Raw genomic sequence first — 22,451 nt, forward strand, 5'->3', positions numbered from 1 at the left:
TGACGTGCAGGGGCTTGGAGGCTCCTCGCCTGTCCTGCGGAGGGTAGGAGGGGCAGAGCAGCCGCTGGCTGCAGGGCCTGGAGCGCTGCCTGATTCCCTCATGCTAGTTCCGGGGCCGCTGGGTATAAAGAGCTTTATGCAATGTCTGGAGGGTGGGAGTTTATAGAAAACGCGATGTCTCAACAGGCGAACGCGCCTTTCTTCTGCAACTAGCGGGATAAGGAAAAGACACCAGGCTCCTTGTGGTGCTGCTAGGCAGATCAGCATCCCGGAGTTGAGCAGCAGGTTTCCGAAGGAGCTGGAACCTCCCAGCCCAGATGGGACCTCGCCATCGGATGGATGGAAGAGCTGCAACTGCTTGCAAAGTGCTTATATTACTCACTGCATGCATAATGCAGGCTAGTTGCCAAGGTAAGCACTATGCTCCAACCTTTCCTGAATGGGACCTGCTCACACCATGAGAAGCACGTTTCTGTCCTGGGGACCTATATGAGAAAAAAACTAAAGTAGCTGAAGCAGAGGGTTAATAGGGGAGTTGATTTAAGGAAAGAAATGTTGGTTCCTTCCAGGAGTCATTTGATGAGGTTGATTTCTGTTGAGGACAAGGAAGCAGTGCCTTTTAAAAAGACTGCAAAACCTCCCCAAAGTCTTTAGATTCACTTTATCTTGGTTTTAAATTATCCCAGGATGTATATAATATTTTTTTTCTAATGTACAGGACAGCAGGACATAAATGTTAAGTTTGGAAGGGCAACTTAGATTTTGCAACTCCATGGTCTAAAATCACGGATAGTTTTTACAGAGAGATAAGTGGGCAGCTTTCCCCATGGTAAGTACTGCTTTCCTCTCAGGGTAAGGTGCCCTGCAAAATAATCACTGCAGAGTGTTTCACTTTTGCTATTGCTTTCTGGGGTCCTTGTACCCTTCTTTCTACTGAAGTGCATGTGTATTTTTGCAGCTTGGGATTCACCTGTGTTCCAAAAGCAAGTTTGATAACTGCTAAAATTCTGTCTGTTTTATGTTTTTAACTAGGTGTGTGCAGAGGCTACAGTGTTTGCCTGTAGGCAGTCGTCTGTAGGGGGACGCTGCGGACAGGTTTGTGTACGTGTTGGATGCGCAGTCCTTTGCAGAGGCCCTAAGAAAGAAGCAGATGCTTAGCCTGGAGCACAATAAGCTTCCCTCCCTCGTCTCAGACACAGATTTGAAGTTGAGAGAGGGAGAACTTTTTCTTTGGGCTTTGCTGTTGCTAGGCGACGTGTGGAGCATGTGACTGTGGAGCGGGCTCTGCTGCCTCCTCGGGCTAATCTGGCTCCTGGGGATGGAGCAGCTCTGTCTCCAGTCCCTCTCCCTGGCCTATCAGTGCAGCCCGTCCTCACGTCTTTGCACAAATTAATTGGCCCGAGGTGATCGAGCAACCTTCCTTTTGGAATAAGAGTGACTGAAGCACATTTCCTGGGCCCTGTGAACTGACCCAGCAGCCCTGCTGATGGTGTGTGTGTGTGTCTATTACGTGTGTGTTCAAATTGTTAATCTGCTTTCTTTGCTCAACTCTTAGTTTAAGCTCCTTAGACAGAATCAAGTAAGTAATTATACAGCAACTGCTGCTAGCAGCTCCCACTTCTGAGCAGGGAAACAGGAGATAGCTAATGTGCAGCAGGAGCCCTGCAAAAGCTCTAGCCAGGGAGGTCACACTGGGCAGAGAGTTAATCCTATGCACTGTTATTTTATATTGGATTGAATGGAAGCTACAGTACTGTTTTAAAAGTGCTAACTATTTTGGACACATTCAAAACACATGACAGGATAAGGGGAAGAAAATCTAAACTAGAATCTGCAGGCAGTGGAAGCACAAAACTTCACGTCTGTTGGCTTTCTCCCCACCTCTTTCCCCTGTCTCCCATCCCCTTCGTAGTAGAATAACTGTGGTAGTGAAACAGTATAGTTTTAGTAACGGAGAAACTGATATTAGTAAAATCTCTGAATAGGAGACTTGGCCACACTCTGATTGTTATATTGAAATATTTGGCGTCTTTAAGTTCTGACATCTTGAATCTTGAGATCATGTTTGACTAGTTTCCTTGTCTTTCTCCACCAAAAGCAATGAAAAAACTCTTGAAAATAAATCTGTGTCAAAAGAAAAATGAGGAAAAATGTATTTTATTTTCTAAGTCATTATTTTTAAAACTGTTCCCATTGTGTGTTTGAGCATCTGAGGTCAACGGTACCTGAGTATTGCAGTATAAGCTGGATATTTCTGGAAGTACTCTGCCTCACCTGAGCACTTGCTCAAATGCTAGTATGATTCCTGTGTTACTTATCTAACCCCAAATTTACTGGATATAAACTTACTATTTAAAAACTGGGTAAAAATACTGGCTCTTGTAACCAACAGTAATGCAGGGCCTGGTTCTGCAATTTTTGTTCTTTATGTCTTGTTGCCTGTATGGTAACTGTTATCAGAAAAGATTGCAAGGGGAATCCAGAAAGCTACCTAATCAAGTGTTGTGTCAAGAAGGCATTGCGGGCCTAACATTAATGTTTGTTAGAGGAATTTCAAGGCTTTCACACTAAAACGTGGCTATAAAGCGTGAGCGCTGGATGGATGTTGTACCCTCAGCAGTTCTGCACAGGGTAAATGAGATCAATAGGACAACTTTGCAGTTCAACAATGAGTTCTTTGGTGTTCTGCAAAGCTTACCAGGTCTGCATACTCTTGCACTGCTCCACACAGCATCTGTTATCGGGCCCACTTTATCTAACATGGAAGGCCTGCTTTGCTGTTTGTGATGAGGCCATAGTACCTGGGTGTGTTTGAAGTTTCTCTGTTCTTAATGGATCCATGCCAGAGGAGCTGGTATTCATAGAAACCTGTGGGGGTTTTTGCCTTTTTTTTTTTTCTGAGAAAGAATCCTTCTATTTAGACGCAATATACTTTATGCATTCTTTATAAATATACTTTGTTTAATATTTCTATAATTATTTATTTCAGATCACTTGAAAGAGAGATTGCTCCAGTTTTGCATTTTGGTGCCCCTTAGGTTTCTAGTGATCTACTTTCAATAGAGATGATATAAATTTTGCAGGAAACAAATGATTAGTATTAAAATAATACTAATTATTTCATAAATCATTACTTCGATAATTTTTGTTACCAATTAAGTTAAACTAATACAAGCTACAAAATACTGCCAGTCTCACTTTTTTAAAGCTTTCACATACTTAAACTGACTTTTGGTTTTGCTACAATTAATTCTTATTTCTTAGTTCTTATTTTGATAAGGCCAGGGATTTCTTCTACTGAGTACTTTGCAACAACATTTAAATTGACTTTTTTTTCCCTCCTGTTTCTAGTGGATGCTTTTGAGAGTCTTTTTATTTCTGTAGTGCTCTTCATGTACAATATCAAACCAGATAAATGCTTTGGTGTAAATAATGTGCCATCAATTGTAGTTGTATATTTTCCATGTTGATATATTATAATTTTGCTCTAAACCTCCAACCTTTGGGAAAAGCAGCTGGAAATGTAAGCATTTCTGTTGATGCTTTTTCTTATTATTTAAATGGTTATTTATTATATATATTTAATATATATAATATATATTTTATATATATATATAATAGAATCATAGAATGCCGAAGGTTGGAAGGGACCTCAGAGGTCATCGAGTCCAACCCCCCTGCTCATGCAGGGTCACCTAGAGCACGTGGCACAGGGCTGCATCCAAGTGGGTTTTAAAGATCTCCAAAGAAGGAGACTCCACAACCTCTCTGGGCARCCTGTTCCAGTGCTTTGTCACCCGCACAATGAAGAAATGCTTCCTTAAGTTCCTGTGGAACTTCCGATGCTTCAGTTTGAAGCCATTTCCATATATATATTTAATACATATAATATATTTATTAATATATTATTTTATATATATATGAACAGAAAACTCGCTGTAACACCGAAATAGTTATTTCAAATTTGAATTGTATTTTAAATTTCTCCAATGATAAGTCATCAGTTTAAACCCAACCGAAGGTTATAGGGCTAAAATTTGTTACCTTTAAAACATCTCTGTTACTCTCTGAAAATGAATGGTATTCTAAGACTGAATCAATCTAGTGTGAGGAGGTCCTGTCTGTCTCAGAGGTCACAACAAATGTTTGGATGATCTGAGGTCAGTGAATAGAAAGATGGTCAGTCCAAATAGCGAAGAGCAGCAGCAAGTATTATTCTTTCCAAAGGATTATCTTTCCAAATTGGCATGAAGAAATAGACATTTCCACTAAATACTGCAATAGTGAGATCTTCAAATTAACAATCAGTGCTTTTTTTTTTTCACTTTTCACTTTTTTTGTCGTCACTGATGTATAGTGATGTTGAAGGCCAGAGACAGTACAGAGCCTGTACTCCCTCGTACAAAGCTGTACATGTTGAAATGACTGTGAGCCTTGTCGAAAGGATTGTGCCCCTGCCAGGTCCCACTATTTGAGGACCTTGAGACTATCCAATGGACAGAGGATTTGGGATTAATGAAAGGGGAGAAGAGAAAGTAAGAGAGTAAGAGTATAACCGGTGCAGTCCTTGCTGACAGCCTAGCATACACTGCCCACAGCCTGTGGGCTGGGGGGCTGTCGTGATCCTGCGCTTTTCCTGGCTTCCTTTGGTAATTTGCTCAGACAACATCAGGAGCAGAACTGCCATTCAGTTTCTCTCTGCCTGGTTCTAAACTTGCTTCTTTCCTGAGGGCTTGAGAATTAAGAATAGGTATCAGTGAAACATATCTGATGTTTTAATGAAGAAAAATGATATTTCTATGCAGTGTTACCCCTTCAGAATAAGATTGTTTTTGATGCCCAGCCATCTTTTAGTACATCTCTTGCATTTTCTTAATAATTTACTCTTTTTGTGTTGTTAAGCAAAGCATATAAGGAATTCGCTAAGTAATCAGCTAAAGTGAAGAGTGGGACATGCCCCAATATTTTAGTTAAAAATTGAAAGTAGTAATTACATGAGATATGCTTAGATTTAGGTCCTTTGCCACCTGCTAGAATTACAGTAAATAATTAAGCTACAGGAGTGAAGACAAACAGAGACACAGTATCTAAGATTTCAGCTAAGATAGATGTGTAATATATACAATGCTTCTGTTTCCTTGTAAGATAACCCAAAAACGTTCTTTCATATATTGAGCTGATTGGAAATCTGAGCAATGAAATCCAGCTGTAATCCAGATTTACTTTCCATGTGTTTTGCAGGAAATGAGCAAAGATTCATTTGGGGGAAAGGTAGAATGCGGTTTCATTAAAGCCTTTTAATTCTCTTCCTTTTAGGCTTTCTGGATTGACATGAAATCAGTCACAGTATTCTGAGCCTCTCCCACACTGTGTGCTTTCTTGCACTGTTGGTTATTGCCAGATCAAAGCCCACTGGTGTTTGTTTTTACTTTCTGATTCTTTTAGGAGCAAACCTGCCAGTTTTCTCTCAAGGTTTTCCTTTTAAGTGAATATTTTTTGTTTAATTGAGCAATAAGCAGGCACATTTTGGGAAGCTTCTTTTATCTTTTATTGGATAAAATGCCATTCAATTTTCTTACTAAATCTATTTTAGATCTGACTCTTCAGATTAAAAAAAAAAAAAACCCAAACTATGTAAGTTGGGATCACATTACAGGACCTCTTTTGAAGCAGGCATTAGTAATTGTTTCTTGTTTTTTAGAGTTCTGCTCAAGAAATTCTGGAACAATGTAACGCTTTGGTAGTTTTAAAAGGCAATTACTCTAGTTTCTAGAGGGTATTGTTGAAAAACATGGAAGGTCTAATTAATGACATCTATGTAAGAAAAGTCAGATGCTGGGGTTAATTAGCTGTAATAATCAGATACCTTAAGTGTGTTAGCTTCACTTAGCTTCTTTTTAATAGTTTATATTAAAACCGGCAAATAATAGTGCTCTTTTTCAGATTGCTTAAAACTGAAATATAAGTTTTTCACAAAATAATTATACTTCATTCTTAAAGATACTGTGAACCATTTCCACTTGAAGACAGAGCCTCAGTCTAGCCAGTGCAACTGCACTAATTTCAGAGAAATTACTTCTGAGTATGTTGACCTTAGCAAAAGAAAGATAGGATTCAGTCAGTGAAGTGAGGAGTAAACATGGCTTTTTGTAGCTTATCATTGTTGGAAATGTGGTTAGAAGTCCACCTTCTTTATTTTATTAACTGCTTTTTGCTCCCTTAACTCAGCACATTTTTAGAAGAGTTTAAGAAAACAAAGTTTAATGAGTAAGCTTGGAAATGTTTAATGGAATGGATGGCCCTTAGTGAATCCTCTAAGCTTTTACTGACAGTTTCTAGCCTTTTAATGTTTTCTTTGTTTTGCAATGCTTAAAGTGGATTAGAGATCTAAAGGTCATTGTTACAAGTTTTGGTTTCCATTACTGAAATGTCATATAAGAGGTAACTGAAATTTTACTATATGAATTGTTATCTTTTATGATTTTGACAGGAATAAATTATCTTTGTTTTACACTGAAGGAGCCAGAGCCTCAGCAGAAGGGCACTGTTTATAGCAGTGAGTGCCATGTCTGACCAGTTCTGTTATTGTACAAGCAGATCCTGACACTGTACCAATCTGCACAGAGTTGAAGAATGGGGGTCCTTTCCCATACGGAATCCCATATGGTGCACGCATGTGTGGATCAGGGAGTACTGGAGGATTAATTGCCCTTTTTTTTTTTTTTTTAATAAGAAGATTGACATGGTAAACAAGATATTTCAGGAGTTGGTATGTTTATATATAATGCTCAGGTAGTAGTTTTCATCTTCTGAAGCCATTATGCACTTCTAGTCAAATAAACATGCCATGGAAGGCATAGTTCAGTTTGGTGAAGCTTAGGGCGTCCTACACAGACAAATAACCCTCCCCGAGTTTGCCCAGGAGAAGGATGTTTTCTGTGTAAAGTTCATGTCAGTCAACAGCAGTGGGAACTTGCGTTTAGGTCTGCCCAAGCCCTTGCTGCTGTCAGTGCTGTGTTCCTCCTGCTACTTGCTTTGTGTTAGTGACACTGCTCGCCAGAACTCCCAGTAAGCTGAGAGACCTGGTGGAAAACGAAGCCAGGCCTAGAGATTTGGGTAGGCTCCTGGTGGCTTAGCAGCACCTGGAAGGGTCCAACAATCAGAGTTTGTATGGGCAGACGGCCTCAGCACCAAGTAGGAGAAAGAGAATTTGGAAAGAGGGAGAGAAAGAGAAACCTTTTTTTTTTTTTCTTCCCCCTGTGATGGTAACTGGATTGGCTCAGGTGCCATTGCCATCACTGTTTAAAGCTGCCTTTAAGCACATATTGAAGATGTTTGGCTAGTATGCTCCTTAAGAGTTGCCTGCTCGGAGCTATCATGAGCCCCTGTTAGAGCTGCTGGCAAACCTTTGCTAAGGTTGTTTTGTGTAACCAGCTGGCTTGACTCGAATGGTACTGCTCATGTGTTCAGTTTGAGCGAGCTGGTAGGGCTGTGCTCAACCTGCAATACAATAAGTGAGCTGGACCATAACCAGGAACTTGGAGTACTGCGGCATGTTTTGTGGTCTTTTTATTGGCTTTACTAATAAAAACAAACAATTTTTACTGCTGAGAGGCATAATAGCTTTTTTAAGCTATTACCACTTAAAGCTAATGAGCTACTAATGCATCTGAAAGGAGTGACAGAGCTTCTGGTGTTTTCTGTATGATGCCATCAGTATGACACTGTTTTTATGAGTTTTGCAGTTTTTGAATGTTCTCTTGCCGGGTCAGCCAAAAAATGCACTTTAAAGTCTGACCCGACACACGGAAAATGAGTTGTAGTTCATAATATTATGTAAATGTACTAAAAACTAAAAAAAATCTTTTTATTGCCAGTGCAGTATGTGAAAGATATTTACTAGAGTGATTTACTAGGAACTGGGTCTGCTTCAGTTAATCTGGGCCTTGACCAATTTCAATTGGCCGAATCACTAGGGAGCCTTAGTTGCAGACTCAGTTCTGCTCAGGCAGGGGGACCATCTGTTTTAGTGGGACTTTGGCCTGGTAAAGAGGGCAGCGGTTACAATCCGCTTTCGGTGGTATTTGCCAAAGAAGCGATAGCCGGTTGTGGAATTTGTATTATAACTGTGACTGTCAGTGTCAAAAAAACTAACAGAGCATTTTTGTGATAGTTTTGTGGGTTTTAACTTTTCTCTATCAAAGCAAAACTGAAAAACTCAAGAGTCTTTTAGAAATGTTCAAGGAGAAAAGAGACTGAAGGACAAATAATTACATTCAGTGAAGTAAAAATCAGCATAATTTGAAGTAAGCAGTAAAAACTCCAGCCTAAATAAGATACTTGATTCATTCTAATGTATTACTGCTACCTAATGTATTATTAGGTAACATAAACTTCCTCCCTGTTGTTATTTTACTTTACAGAAGAAAAGAGGCTTTGGCAATTGATTGTTATTTTTTATATATCCAGTAATTTTTGACTTGTCCATATAAACTTTTATGATAGCAAAAAATCTATCTCATAGAAATTGCATAAATTTCGTTAGGTAGTAGAGAGACATATGCAAGTTATTCCCCCGTTAAGGGAAATAAGGGCAAAGTCTGATTGTTGCACATTCCACGTGGGTACTGACACTCTGGCTAATAAGGGAGTGGATTTGGGTGCAGGACTCTTCCTGCTAGGCATTTTGTTGGAAGACACCCCTGGAGAATGGGAATTGGAGTTTCAAAGGCTGCAAATCTGCAGACAAGCCGGTGCCTGCAGCTCTTAGCAGAGGAACACAGTTGGATATCCTGTGTGTAACTGGCCAGCATGCAATGGGGGAGCCTTTGAGCCTCTGCTTTGTCCATGTGCTCTGGACTACTCTGGTGCTCCCAAAAACATGCAACGTGAGGCAGAACAGAGACCCGTCCTGCCTGCTCTGCTCCTCTGTGCCTGGAGAGGAGCTTGGTGCAGCCAGCATCATCCAAGGAATTACTTTTAATATTAAGGCTGTTTTCCTCCGCTTCTGATGATTTCACCATCAATTTATATGCTGCATAGCACTTGTTAGGCAGTAATACTCAAAAGAGAGAGAAAAAGTTTGTTTGCTTCCACGGTAACAGACTGGATCAGTAGGCTCTCACTGAGAGTAATTTCTGTCTCTGCAATGACTCACCTGCTTTCTGCAGAGCATGACTGACTTGAATGCAGCTCCCATGTCAGCAGCTTACTGAAAAGATGATTCTATTTGCTAGTGCATCTAGCAGACTTGGTTATGTACCATGTGGGTCATCACTAAGTTGTTCAAGCACTCTTTTTTTTTCCTTTCTTTCTTTCGTTTTCCACACTTTATATAATTGTAAATACTTTTGACTCTTGAAAACTTACATGAAGGGAGGAGTATGGCATGTTCAATATAAGGTTTATTTACTTTATCATTAGAAAGGAATATCACCTCTCTATTATAATTAGCCCTAGCTTAAAAGGGTTATTTCTTATTTTGCCCTAATTTAGGACTAAGAATATAATAAAAGCCAGCTTGCTGCATTTTAAAAAGTGTATAAACTGAAGCAAGATTAGAAAGAGACTGTTTTTGTTAATTTGCCTATCATCCTGACTGACATTAAAGATACGTAGTATGGATACATGCTATTGGTGGGCATGTACAATAGAAATGGCCTTGCTCTTAATTTATGTTTCTAGCTTGAATAATTTCATTATATTACATATCTTTATAAATATTTCAGTTTTTATTTTTTCTAGGGTGACTGCTTTTAAAGTGATAATGAAGAGACCGTAGTTGTTTCGTTCTGAATATGAGAGCTGAAAAAATATACTTTTAAAGTGGAGTTTTCTTTTTGTTAAGAGACTCATATATGACTTACTGAGAAATTAGGAGCTTGTTTTAATTGTTAGTTCATATTTACACTTTAAAGCAGAAAATTAAATCAATTTATTAAAATTGTATTTATAAAATGTTTCTATTTTTATCTGTGTGTTTGTATTTGTTGCTTTTTCAATTAAAAAGCTAAAGTAGAGAGGATGAGGATTATGAATATCTTTAATGTTGCTAGGAAGCATTTACAGTGTCATTCCTTTGAACTTGATGTCTGCAGGAGACCTGGACCCTTTTTTCTTTGCAGCAAAGCTTTCCTGCTTAGTTTCAGTAGATTAAAATACAAATTTCTTAATTCTTTGATTTAGGTAAAGGCATTAGCAGAAATAAATCTATAGGCCTTTTATGAGTGTATTAAAACAGCTGAAAAGCTTCCCTCTCTCAAATATTTTAACATAGAGTACTGTAATTTTAAGGTTTTCTTTAAAAGACTTTGCATGTGAACATTATTAAAATGAGCTCCAGTGTAGTAGTCTTAACAGTGATTTCAGTTGATAAATGTCTTTACGTGCAAGAACTTGCAGACAGAGAGTGCAGAATGGGCTTCTGGAATCCAAGGTTGTATTTATGTAGATTCTGTGCCATTTCTTGTGATTTACGTTGAAAGAGAATCCTTTATTCAGAATACAACTTCTCTTTTTTACACTGAGAAAACATTACTTCTTTGCAAGTAGTTTTGGAAAAGAAACTGTGAAAACCTAAAGTTGCAGTGAAGCAGGGATTTCTGCTCTTTATGGTCAGAACAGACAATCACAATGCCTTTAAAATCTGTGGATGTTGTAATATTATTTCCAAAGATGTGGATAAAAAATGGAAGTATGGAGGAAAAAAAAATAGAACTGTTTAGCAAAGAACTAAATAAGAGGAGCCTCAAGTAGTATACTGAATAAATAATACAGTATCCATTTTTATTGAGATGAATGTAAAATACTGTTTTTAATGTAAGCTGATTGAATTTAAGCTTTAGTTCTCGAATCTTAATATTTATACACAAACAGCGGCAAATGAAGCACAGAGAAGGTTGGGATGGCATAATGGACTGCTTTTCTGTTGAAGACTGAAACCCTGTGAATTAAATCCTTGTGCTGTGAAATGTCTTAAGCTGTTAACCTCTCTTCTGACAGTGTTCCATATGACTTAGTGTGACATTCATTAGTGGCGTGAAAGGTGACTGCCAACCTCTGGTGGCTGTGCAGTTTGGCAGTAGTTGAACTTTGGATACTTTATTCCTATGGACATCATTCTCTCCATTTGCTACACCAATGTAATTTTTCTGTAACTATTAAACACAAGTGAATCTGTGCAAGTTTATACAGATTTAAATAGAATTGGATATAGTAGCACTTATAGAACAGAAGGTAATTATACTGAATAGTAAATTTTTTGCACAGAAGTTGCATTATACACTTTGGTAAGGTTACATTTGATTTTAAGTAACTAATTAAAAACTAAAATGGTATTTTGTTAATTTTTTCCTCCTCTCCCCTTCTATATTTGCTCTGATAGAATCACATTTATGTTGCTTTATTCCAGTAGAAAATGACTGCCTGTCACAGTATCTCTGGCTGGCTTCATCTGAGCTGGTAATATTGACCTTCTTGTTTTTACCTAAGTAAACTGTGAATACTAACCATGAGAATCCCAGGTACAGTGTTTTCCATGAGAATCCCAGATGCAGCCACAAAAGGTGCGGTGACAGAACTAGCATAAAGCTGAAAAATAGCAAATGAAGCAAATGAAGCAAAAAATTCAGGGATAGTGGTAAAGTAAAGCAGAGATAGTGAAAAATAAAGCAAAACCAAAATATCAACTTTTTTTTAAAGACTTGCAAAAGTCACCTAGATACTTTTCTATTAGCAATTTTTGAGCATGTGAAGATTAAGCTTTAATTGTTTCACCGTTTGTTTCTAAACTCAGTGGTTATTTCCTGCAGGAATCCTGCTAACAGGATTCTGTTTGCCTGAAAGAGGCGTCTGGTTTTATCAGCATCTGTCAGAGTAAATCAGAATTTCTAAGGAAATTAGCTCATTAGTATTAATTTTTGGCAATGTCTGACTGATTCATGAACTACCTTGCCATTTAAAATTACTTACTGAAAGCAAATTCTTCCATAAGATTTCTAATTACTAATCCTTCAATGAATCTAGGCTTCAAATAATGGCAATAAACGCAAGTAATAGCAACAAACAAGCAAACAAGAAGATACTCCTTTTGACAGTTCCTTCTTTTACTGAAATTCAGGTGCTGCAGGCTCCTATATCCTAGCGTTTAGCAATGGGAAGATTCCTTTTGGACTCGTTTTTCCTTTGTGGATACTAGTCAGTGTAATGTCTGCAACATACTTCTTAAATTAATGCTTTTTAAAATGGATAATTAAATTCATAGCAAGTAAATCACTGACCATTGTATATCATAAGTTTGTAGTACTTGTTTTTAGCAGAAGGAATGTTTCTATTTCGACTAAATGGTGTCTACATGGTTATTGCTGTTGTTGCTGACTTACTTTTTTCTTTCATTCTGCATATTTCTGCTGGGTGTTTGTATCAACAGATTTTGCAATTGTACATTTTACATATGTGGCTAGTTACTTTCTCTTTGGCAGAAGAGAGGTTTTTGGTTTTGTTTTTTTAATCAGAGTTGCAAAACAAATTTGTTAGAACTTGGGTGAGAAGTGCCTTTGCAACTGGAGATCACTTTTAATTCTTCCATATTACTTACTTTCAAAAACTGTTATTTTAATGAATTAGTGTCATTATTTGATATCCCATTTCTTTGTTCTGAAGATAATATAGAACAGAATCCTTTTCCTTTTTTTTTTTTTTGTAAAGGATTTTCAGCTTCTTGCCTTTGGTTATAAGTAAGTATAAAAGATTATATTTGAAAGACTAGTATCATAATTAAATGGATTATATAGCAGGTCTGCTGATGAATTGTATAAATGGACATTGGTCACTTAACTGTGTGTAGATCTGACCAACATAATTATGGAAGTATTACAGAGTGCAGGAGAACTGCATGGTTAGGAGATATTTTGTTAAAATTGAGTTACCATTTCTCATACTACACAAAGGCTACGGTGTTTATAATGCCTTCTAAAAAGTTTATCAGCATTGTCACCTCATTTTTTATCACTATAAGAGTATGTTTAAATGTAATAGCTTCATACAAGATAGGCAAAATAAATTACCAGTATTGTACATAGTAGTTAAAATGTTTTTGACTTATTTGCAAATAGCGATTCAAGTTATAGTATTATTATTTCACATGTTACTTGTTTAGACATCTTTTTCATTAGAAATTCTAAATCATATGAATGTTAATTATTTACTACAATTTCTTTTTAAATAAACTGCTATGAATATTTCTGTGGCTTTGAGAAGCAATGATCTAATAACTGTGCAAAAAGATTTGTTTTTTACATTACATAGTAATTCAAATGGATAAGTGGTGTTACATGTGTTGTGTTTATTAGAGCTTTAGCTGGTAATCTCATATGGAAATGTTGCTTTGTAGGACAGAATTCAGAGAGGGGGCCTGGGATTCCAGAGTGAACTTGTACATTCCTTCAGGGCATTTTTGCAAGGGAGGTTGTTGTGTTTTAAAGGTAGTTGATAAGAGACCTGCACCACCAACCCCAGACCTGCACCACCAACCACCATCATGCATTAGTCTATTGAAGGTATTTGGGTGAACATACTCCTGTACCACTCCGTACCACCATTTATTCAAGTGAAATTTTTGACCATTTGCAGGATACATTATAAATCAGGATGTCACTACCAGACAATCAGATTTGAACATTCCTTGCATAAAGTAGCTTGCCTATATCCTTTAGGAATACATCGCTTAACTATGTTTATGTGACAGTGTTGATATGCCTAGTCTTACATGAAAGTTAGGGTAGCATGTTATTTATGTCATCATGAATTCAAAAGTGGGTGTTGTGCTTTATATATGCTGAGGTTATCTATTCTGGATAAGTCTCTTACAATAAAATTGTATTTTTCAATTATTCTGTGGTTATTAATTAAAACAGATTTTTTTTTTTTTTAGATGTGGTCTTTGCTACAGCCACTGGTTTTTTTTTTTTTTTCCTTCCGAATTTCCTCATCTCTGGGGGTGCTGACAAGAGACTACATGAAACAGAAGTATGCTGAGCCTCATTATGCCATAGCTCATTGTTTTGGGGACCCATAAATCTGTTCTCTCCCTTTTTATGAGGCAGCAGTCACAATGAGAAACCAAAACCTGTGCATTTTCTCTCTTCTATGAGACTGTGAATTTCGTTAGAGATGCCTAATAAAGGCATGATCGAGCTGCATTTACCTCTGGGATAAAGGCTTCCGTATCAGATCTTAATCCTCTGTGCGTCAAGGAGGAGGGAATGACAGATGGCTAGTTTTTGAATTTTTTTAACATTATTTGCTATTCAAGCATTGACTAAAGACAAGCTTTCCTGTACTTCAGAGGAGAGGTTTTATATGCTCATCTGTTATTAAAAAAACAAACCCACAGATGATGTAAACAATTTATAATTTTTCTAGATATATAATCTTTTTTTATGTATACATTATCATATTTTTCTCATTTTCATGTGCCAAAATAATGCTAAATTACAGTTGTTTGACAGAAATACACTCCATTGTCTGTTTTGGTATGCTGGCACTCCTGACCTGTGTGTTCCTCTGTTTTATTGCAGGATGTGAGCGAGGGCAGTTCCGCTGTGGAAATGGTCGCTGTATACCAGCAGATTGGAGGTGCGATGGAGCCCGAGACTGCTCAGATGATACAGATGAAGTTGGTTGTCGTAAGTGAAACAGCTGTAGAACAACCTTTACATATGAGAAATACTTAGATCCCAATGTGCCCACGTGCATCTCTGGTATAGTAAGGAAGGGAAAGGGGAAGCAAATTCCTGGTTACCTGAGATGAATAGAGGATCTGTTTGAGTCATGTCTCTTAAGACCTTTGGCTTTGTAGTAGGGCACAACTTCTAACATGACTTAATTAGTTTTCTCTTCAAAGCCTGAGTGTCTAATAATGCTTTTTCTTCTGATGAGTCGTGGATTAGGTCCTAAGTAGGTTTAGAAATGTCTATCATTATTGCACTGATCCTGAATATTGGCAGTATGTACAATGACAAGCAGCCTCACTTAAGCTTCAAATTTTATATCTTTGAGACCACAGACAACATGCTCTACCTACTGGAGGTCAAGTAGAGTCCAGGGTAGTTGTTCAGAGTGGTGCTGTTATCCTTTGTGCCAGCGTTCAGACAGCTGTCACGTGCAGGTGGAGTATAATATCCGTTCACAAAGATTCTCACAATCTGAATGTTAGGACGTGTTGAAAATGAAGAAATTCCTCCCACTATTTTCAGAAATCTGCCTGCATTTTACTGTGAATATTGTAGAGTTCTTTGAGGTTTTGTGGGCTGTTGTACCTGTCAGTCCATTCATTGATTAGTCTGGATTTTGCCTCTCAGCTGGTGTGGAATGAAAAAGACTGATTTGTGTTGATTCTTTTCACACTGGATGGTTTCTTTCCTGTTTGACCCATAGAGAAATTGGAGGTCATTTCTCCAGCCTGGTTCCTTGATTTGTTGCTTAACACTTCGACCAGTCCAGTGAACCAGTGCGGTTCTGGGTGAAGAATGCCTTAAACTGTAGGAAAAAATAGTGGTTTCTTATAACTTGCCATTTCTACTCAGTTCTGAATTGAAACTGGAAAGCAGGAATAGGACTTTGACAAACAGTGGTAAACTTCCTATTGACTCTATGAAAACTCAAAAAAATGACACATAATACGTTTGACATAGTTAATAAATGAAGTTGAGTTGTTTTCATTTTCATATGTGGTATCAATTTGAAGGATGAAAATGAAACCTTCCAATTTTGATCAGTTAATTGTTCTTTTAAACGGTAGATTTAAGCCATTAAAAGCTGTCCTATCTTTAAAATTATATTACAGTATTGTTCTTTGATACTTGAAAAAGGAATACAAAAGTTGTACATGAAGTGTATCCATTTTAGATGTTTGATTTTTGTCCAGGGTCTCTACCTCTAGTATAATTTTCTGCTTTCCAATCTCAAGCCTATAAAGCCCTTTGAATTTCTCCTATGAAAGTTTGGTTTACGTTGAGGGCTGTTCTTTCATTTTGTTCTATGAGCACAGAGTGTTCATACTTAGAGCAGAGCAGATGCCAAAATCACCATCTCGACAAAAAAGATCATTAAGACCACAGTCCTGTGGCTATGTTGTGCTAGTACATCTTCTCAGGAGTATTAACAGCTCTAACAAGCTGTAATATAGCTAGTTTCAACCATTTATTTTGGCCTTTCTCCTTTAAAGGCTCCTCTGTCAGGCTCAAGCCCATACTGGAGTTGGAATAACAGCATTCAGGTTCTTCAGACCTTCCTTCACTTCTGCTTCATGAGTGCATGGAGGAGAATGACAAACTTGTTTTTATTCAAAAGCTGTAAATTTTGTGCAAGAGCAATAAACCTTGGTATAAAGTACCTGGGGAGGTGTAGGGCAATTGAGCAGACTACTGGGAGCCTAGGGAAGCTGGCATGACAAAAGGAGGAGATATTTCTGAAGGATTTTTTTTCTTTTACTGACCTTTCTTCTAGAGGACCCAGTCTTCTTCCAAGGGGAGATAGAAAATTGAAGATTCATACATAGGACTTCACTAAACTGACATTATGCTTTGGGCATTCTTCTGCCTCCCTGATCTGTCCATTTCCTTTTTTTCGGATGCTTCATGTGATTAGTGGAAGTTAGTCAGTTAACACTAAAACTTTTTTTTTGTCTGTTTTGTTGGTTTTGCTTGTTTGCTTTTAGCTTTTTTGAGAGCCCTTTCCCAAATGGCTGTGAAATAACAATCTTTTCCCTTGCTTATACTAGCACAACCAACATGTGAGGGAAATCAGTTTCAATGTCATACTGATGGTGAATGTATCCCACAGTCCTGGGTTTGTGATGATGAGGAAGACTGTGAAGATGGCTCAGATGAACATCAGCAATGCCGTAAGTGTAATTTTATACCAGTTTTTTAATGTAATAGGTCATTCATGCAGCAACATATTGCTAATGTACGGAAACAAGCCTGCAAGTACAGCTTTTACCAGAAGGGTCTCTTTGAGGTATAATTCCTAGATATGAAATACTCCTAAGTCCAAAATAAATGAAATCTCTGATTATCTCCATCTCCAGATCTTGGAATCGAATTGCTGATAAAGAAAAATGTGATTCTTTCTTATGCTCAGATCCTGCTGTGAGATGAAAATCCATTTGTTCATTATAATTTAGATAACAATCTTAGTATATCGTCCCTTTTAGTATTTCAGTTTAATATTTTTCACTATATATTCGTCATGTTTAAATTGCCTTTTCTAACTGAAGAGCATTAAGAGCAAAGAAGACATTCAATAGCTTAACTGCAATAACCATATTGATAGAAGGATATAATATATGTTGCTTGATTTTTGATTTTAGTGCATAAACAACTTAAGGGCAACATGCTGGTCAGGTGTGTGCCAAAGTGATGAACAGTAAACTGAGACAATTATGGCACCAAGTTACGTTCTCTGCTGCATTGTTGTATGAAAGAGGAATAGAAGAACAGTAGTGTTCCAAAGAACTGATTTTCTGCTGTTTCTAATACTAGTAGGGAAGGATAGGAGTTATCCTTTTTGGTTCTACATAATTTTTGGTTAATTTCTTCAAGCTGTCTGAATAGCTTGGAGCTACTAAGTAATCTTCGTTGATTTGTGGGAAGTTCACAGGTTTAAGGTTTGGAAGAACTTCACTCACAGACCAAATATGTGCTTTTAGATCTTGCTCTTTGTTCCCACTGAAGGTGAAAAAATGGAACTAAGGTGAATTGCTTTTTGTTCCCAGTGAGTCAGCACATGTCAGTGCATTCACTGGTTATGTGTTAACTAAGGAACTACTCTACACACACAAAATGCAAAATGAATAACAGCTCTGAGTTGACTTTTGAACTAGGTCACCATAACTTATCGTAGATCTCCATATACTCATTAATTATGGATGTTATGGAAAGATTCTTTCAGTAAACATGTGGTAGCATCATACCACTTATGCTCTTTTTGAGCCATCTACTGGTGTTTTTACTTTTCCACTAAAGGGACTTTTATATCTCTGTGCTTGGTGATTCTGATAGAGCTTTCTATTTTTGAAAAATTTAAAGTTTTTCTTGAGTGTCAGCTGGATGGCAGTACTGGAGTGACACATGCAAAAAGAATGAAATGTGTTTGATCTTATTCTGTTTATCTCCTAGTGAGAATAGTACCCCAATAGCTGACAGAAAAAGGAGTGGAGATTCTGTGCAGAGTGGCAGACCAGGAGCCAGCATCTAGATTGGGCTGATATTTATACATACATGAGCCTGAAAGAAACAGAACTGCAAATGACAGAAAGGAGGAAAAGTTAGCATAATTTCACCCTTCAGTTTCGGTCTTTATAGACACAACTAATTTGTCTGAGAATTGAAGACAATTTTAATTATGCACTCAATTTCCATGAAATAAGTGGAATCAAAGTGAAATTATGCAGTTTCCATTGACACTGTTGTCACAAGGAAAGACAAAGAAAAGAGAAACAAAATAATTCTTGGCCCTCTATTAGTTATGAATGTAGAATGTTGTACCTGACTGTTGAGGTCCTGACTTTATTGAAAAGCAGGGCCTCATCTCTAACCTAGCTGTGTTTATTTGGTGGCAGTGTGGATGATTTCTTGTTAATATGTAATATGCCTGGGTAGTTGACCATATAACTTAGAGTTAGTGACAGTTTTGTCCCAGCAAGCAAAATAATACAGAAAACATTAAACTATGAAAACTAGTAATGTGAATCTTTTCGGCATAATAACTACAAAGAGATGCTTTTTAACTTAGAGGTCATTTTTCTCTGAAATCTCTCAGGGAGTGCTAATGGAAACTTCATTTTGATTGCAAAATTGGTACTCCAATTTTGGGTTTGAATTTAGTGAATTATATGCGTATATAGTGTATATTATATGCGAATTATATAGTGTAAAGGAGAAGATGAATCTTTCCTCTTAGAAACTAAGCAATATTTGAGGAGATTACTTTTTGATGAGATTCAGTAGTGCTTTTGTTGATGATAAATAGCCTCTGTTCTCTCTGCCTGAAGAATGCAGGCCAATAAGCAGAATATACCGAAGGTAAAACCTTAAGAAAAGTTTTTAACAGAGAACCAGATTTGGGATTCTGTATCCTTTGAGCTGAAGCTCGATGAGAAGATGTACTCCCAGGAGCTTGCTTAATGTGCTCTAACCATTAATGGTGGTTCAGCCCATGGGTCCAAAGCACATATCCCACAATTATTTTTGGATGCTGGATCGTCATCATTAATTGTCTCATTCTAAAGATCCATTTCTGCTTTGTCAATGTCCTTGCTAAAGTGCTCATAGCCAGTGATTGCTGCAGGGAGCAGGGAAGCATTTGGAAGCAGTTTGCATTTGGATAGGTGTTTTAATTCATGTGGTTTGTGGGAAATTTGACTGGATCAGCTTAGGTCCTATAGTGTCTTGCTGCTTAAAATTCTAGCACCTGATTCTAAATCATTCAAGAAACATAAATGCAGTGATATGTTTATATGCTTTATTTTCACCATATGCTATATTAATTCACTGATATCTGCAGTTTGATATAACATTATTAATGATGAAAAGTGTAATGCATTATCTGTCTAAAATGGGTTTGGATCTCATTAAGCTTATGTAAAATTAGGTATTGCCAAAGGATGTGTAGTAGACAGGAATATGAGATGATCAGCACTGTTTGTGGAAGATTCTCTGTCTATTTCTCCCTCCCTCTTAAATCTTACCAAAGACATGGTTGAACAGTGAGTTAAAATTGTCTTTAGGCTTCCTAGTATTTGATCACAAGTGCCAGAACTACATGACATTATCTGCTGATCCTGTATATAGGGCCTGTGTCTGTATGGTTTTCTCAGTCTCTGCAGTGGAGTGAAATGGCGGCCTTGCAGGGCTACAGAGCTGCAGATAGAACTATATTGTCTGCCATCTACTTGTCAAGTATTTTTTAATCTTCCTGGATGCACCAAGGTACAGGAAGAGAGAGTTCTATGTTAATGCTTGGGAGAACTAAGTAATTAAAAAAAAAGAAGATGAAAAGTACTTTTTTAGGGTAAAAAATATTGGTTGATGAAGAGTTTCATTGAGTGCCTGTTTTTTTGCAGCGGGAAGAACGTGCTCAAGTCAGCAGTTCACGTGTTCAAACGGACAGTGCATCCCGAGTGCGTACAGGTGTGATCGGGTGAAGGACTGTGCTGATGGAACGGATGAAAGAGACTGCCGTGAGTCTTAGCTCTTAGCGCTAGATCTGTTTTCATTTCATCTCCCCTTGGCATTTTAATCAATTTGTAAGATTAAAGGGCTTGTTGACAGACAGAATAACCACAGTATGTTTTTTGTTATTGCAGTTTCTTTGCAGATTCCTTTGTATATTAGAGCTAGTGTTCGGATACAATTTCATTGTGGCAGGACTCGAATGCAAACTGCAGCCATGAGCTCAGGGTTTTTTTTGTTTGTATCTTATAAATAATGTATTTTTGGAATATGTTATTGGAAAAAAAAACCCTACTACTTTTAAATGACTTAAAGCCTTGGAAGACTCAAAGCTAACTTTGTATAGTATTTGCATGTTCTCTCTGCCTACACCTTCCTGTGATCACCGGTAACTATAACCTATACAAAAAAGCAGAATTTGACCCAAATCATTTCTGTGAGGGCATTTTAAATCTTTGAAACCTATTTGTGTTCTAGCCTGCAACTTCCCCTGAAGAGAAGGAGGGTTCTGCACTGTGTTCTTTTTTTTATTGTGTCTACAGAATACAAATGGACCAGTAGTGTTTTCAGTCTAACTCTCCCAAAACTAATGCAACCCAACTGTCTGGAGGCAGTCTATCTGGGTACAGCCTGCTTAAATCCTGGCCTACATTGAATACCATTGGAAAGTGCTCTTGGCCACAGAATAGGGACCATATTTTTGGTGAGGTGTTTATTTAATACAGAAGTAGCAACAGCAATGTGTGTAACATGTCAATTCATTGTTGGTATTAAGGAGAAACTTAGCCCATCTTGAATGATATGTAACATGCAAGCTGATGTTTCAGCTGTTGGAGCCTAGCATGCTTCTGGGAAAGAGACAAAATAGGAAACCTAGGAGGAAAGAAAGAAGAGTTGAGAGTACTCAAGAATGAATAAAGAAATAAAATGTTGTTAGTGGCTCTACTTATGGAGAAAAAGGCATATATACATGCTGTATAAAGGAAGACCAGTGTGTTACATGGTCAGCCAGCTGCCAGTGTTTTATCACTGACTTACAAGTGGCTAAAAATGAGTGTGCTCTGTAAAATGAAAAGTGATTTAGTATTAAGTGGCACTTTGGCATAAAAGGTTCCTGAGACAGCAAGCTTGGAACTTTCCCATGCCATATAAACACAGCCAAGTCTGAAGTCAACGGCATAAAAGCCTAAATGCCAAGATCCAAAGAAACACATGCCATTTTTGGAATAATATTTTCGGTGGCTTGACGTTTTCCTCCGCAAATTTAGAGGAAGAAAGGAAACTGGTAGCTTAATTTAGCACCTGTGTGACAGTTAAAAAAACAAACAAACCCCCACTGAAGATGCTAGTTGAAAACAGTGCATATCTGTGAATTGAAAGAAGGAGCTTCTCTGCACCTGTGAGAGATCAGTGAGAGTAGTCATTGAGAAAGGCATGGGATTAGGATAGACAAATGAAGTGATGTGACCATAGTCATGCAGCACATTTATGGCAGACTGGGAATAGGGTCCTAAAGTTAATAGTCAAAATTTTTCTCAACTAGACTAGAAGCCACAGTGATGTTTGAAAACTGAAGTGCACATTTAATTTCACTTTTAACATTCACAAATTTTAACAAATTAAAAAGAGGGTCAGGGAAAGGGAGTTGAGGAAAGGTCTGCAGATCTTTTGCCTAGAGTGCTCTTTGTCCGTGTTGAAGGTGCAGTTTGTTCAGGAGTCCAGTCCTTGCTGCTGGTGAGGCAGCTCAGCCTTGCTGCCGACCTGGGCAGCCTTGCTCAACCAGCAGGCCCAGTGGCTGCTGGAAGGCAGCAGATTTAGCCCCTGGGAGAGGTACTGCCTCATGTCGTTCAGCAGCTATTACTCTCCTTGTTTAGAAGATGTGTCGAATGACGCGAGAATGACTGTGACTTGGAATTTAAAAGTAGGAATTGGACTAATTTAAAGGAATGAGGTGGTGCTGGAAAGCAAGAGAATCATAAAGACAGTAATAGGAAGACCCCTCCAGAAAGACTTTTCTGCAAGGTCTGGAGCTTTAAACAGAGAAAATGAATCATTTGGTGATTTTTAGGTATGGTTTTATGATGGTGAGTTTTATGTATAAACTATACATTAAGAATTAGTTTAAGTGTTACATTTTATTGTTTTGAAGCAGATTGTAACATTTGAGCATTATTTTTTCCCACTATTTCCATCCATTTGTTTCTTTATCTGTAGTGT

At 37.6% G+C, this 22,451-nt stretch overlaps 1 protein-coding gene across 1 annotated transcript in view; it reads left to right on the forward strand.

Moving 5' to 3' along the window:
- Positions 1 to 317: 317 nt before the first annotated feature.
- Positions 318 to 22,451, forward strand: part of LRP2 (LDL receptor related protein 2) — a 103,454-nt gene continuing 81,320 nt past the window's right edge. Inside the window, exons 1-4 of the mRNA XM_026047885.1 lie at positions 318 to 411; positions 14,577 to 14,684; positions 16,781 to 16,903; positions 20,126 to 20,242. Of these exons, the coding sequence (XP_025903670.1) occupies positions 318 to 411; positions 14,577 to 14,684; positions 16,781 to 16,903; positions 20,126 to 20,242 (442 nt within the window). The remainder of the gene's footprint in view (positions 412 to 14,576; positions 14,685 to 16,780; positions 16,904 to 20,125; positions 20,243 to 22,451) is intronic.

This window comes from Nothoprocta perdicaria, unplaced genomic scaffold (assembly GCF_003342845.1).
Source record: "Nothoprocta perdicaria isolate Ctin4 unplaced genomic scaffold, notPer1 scaffold_0, whole genome shotgun sequence".
Classification (NCBI taxonomy): Eukaryota; Metazoa; Chordata; class Aves; order Tinamiformes; family Tinamidae; genus Nothoprocta; species Nothoprocta perdicaria.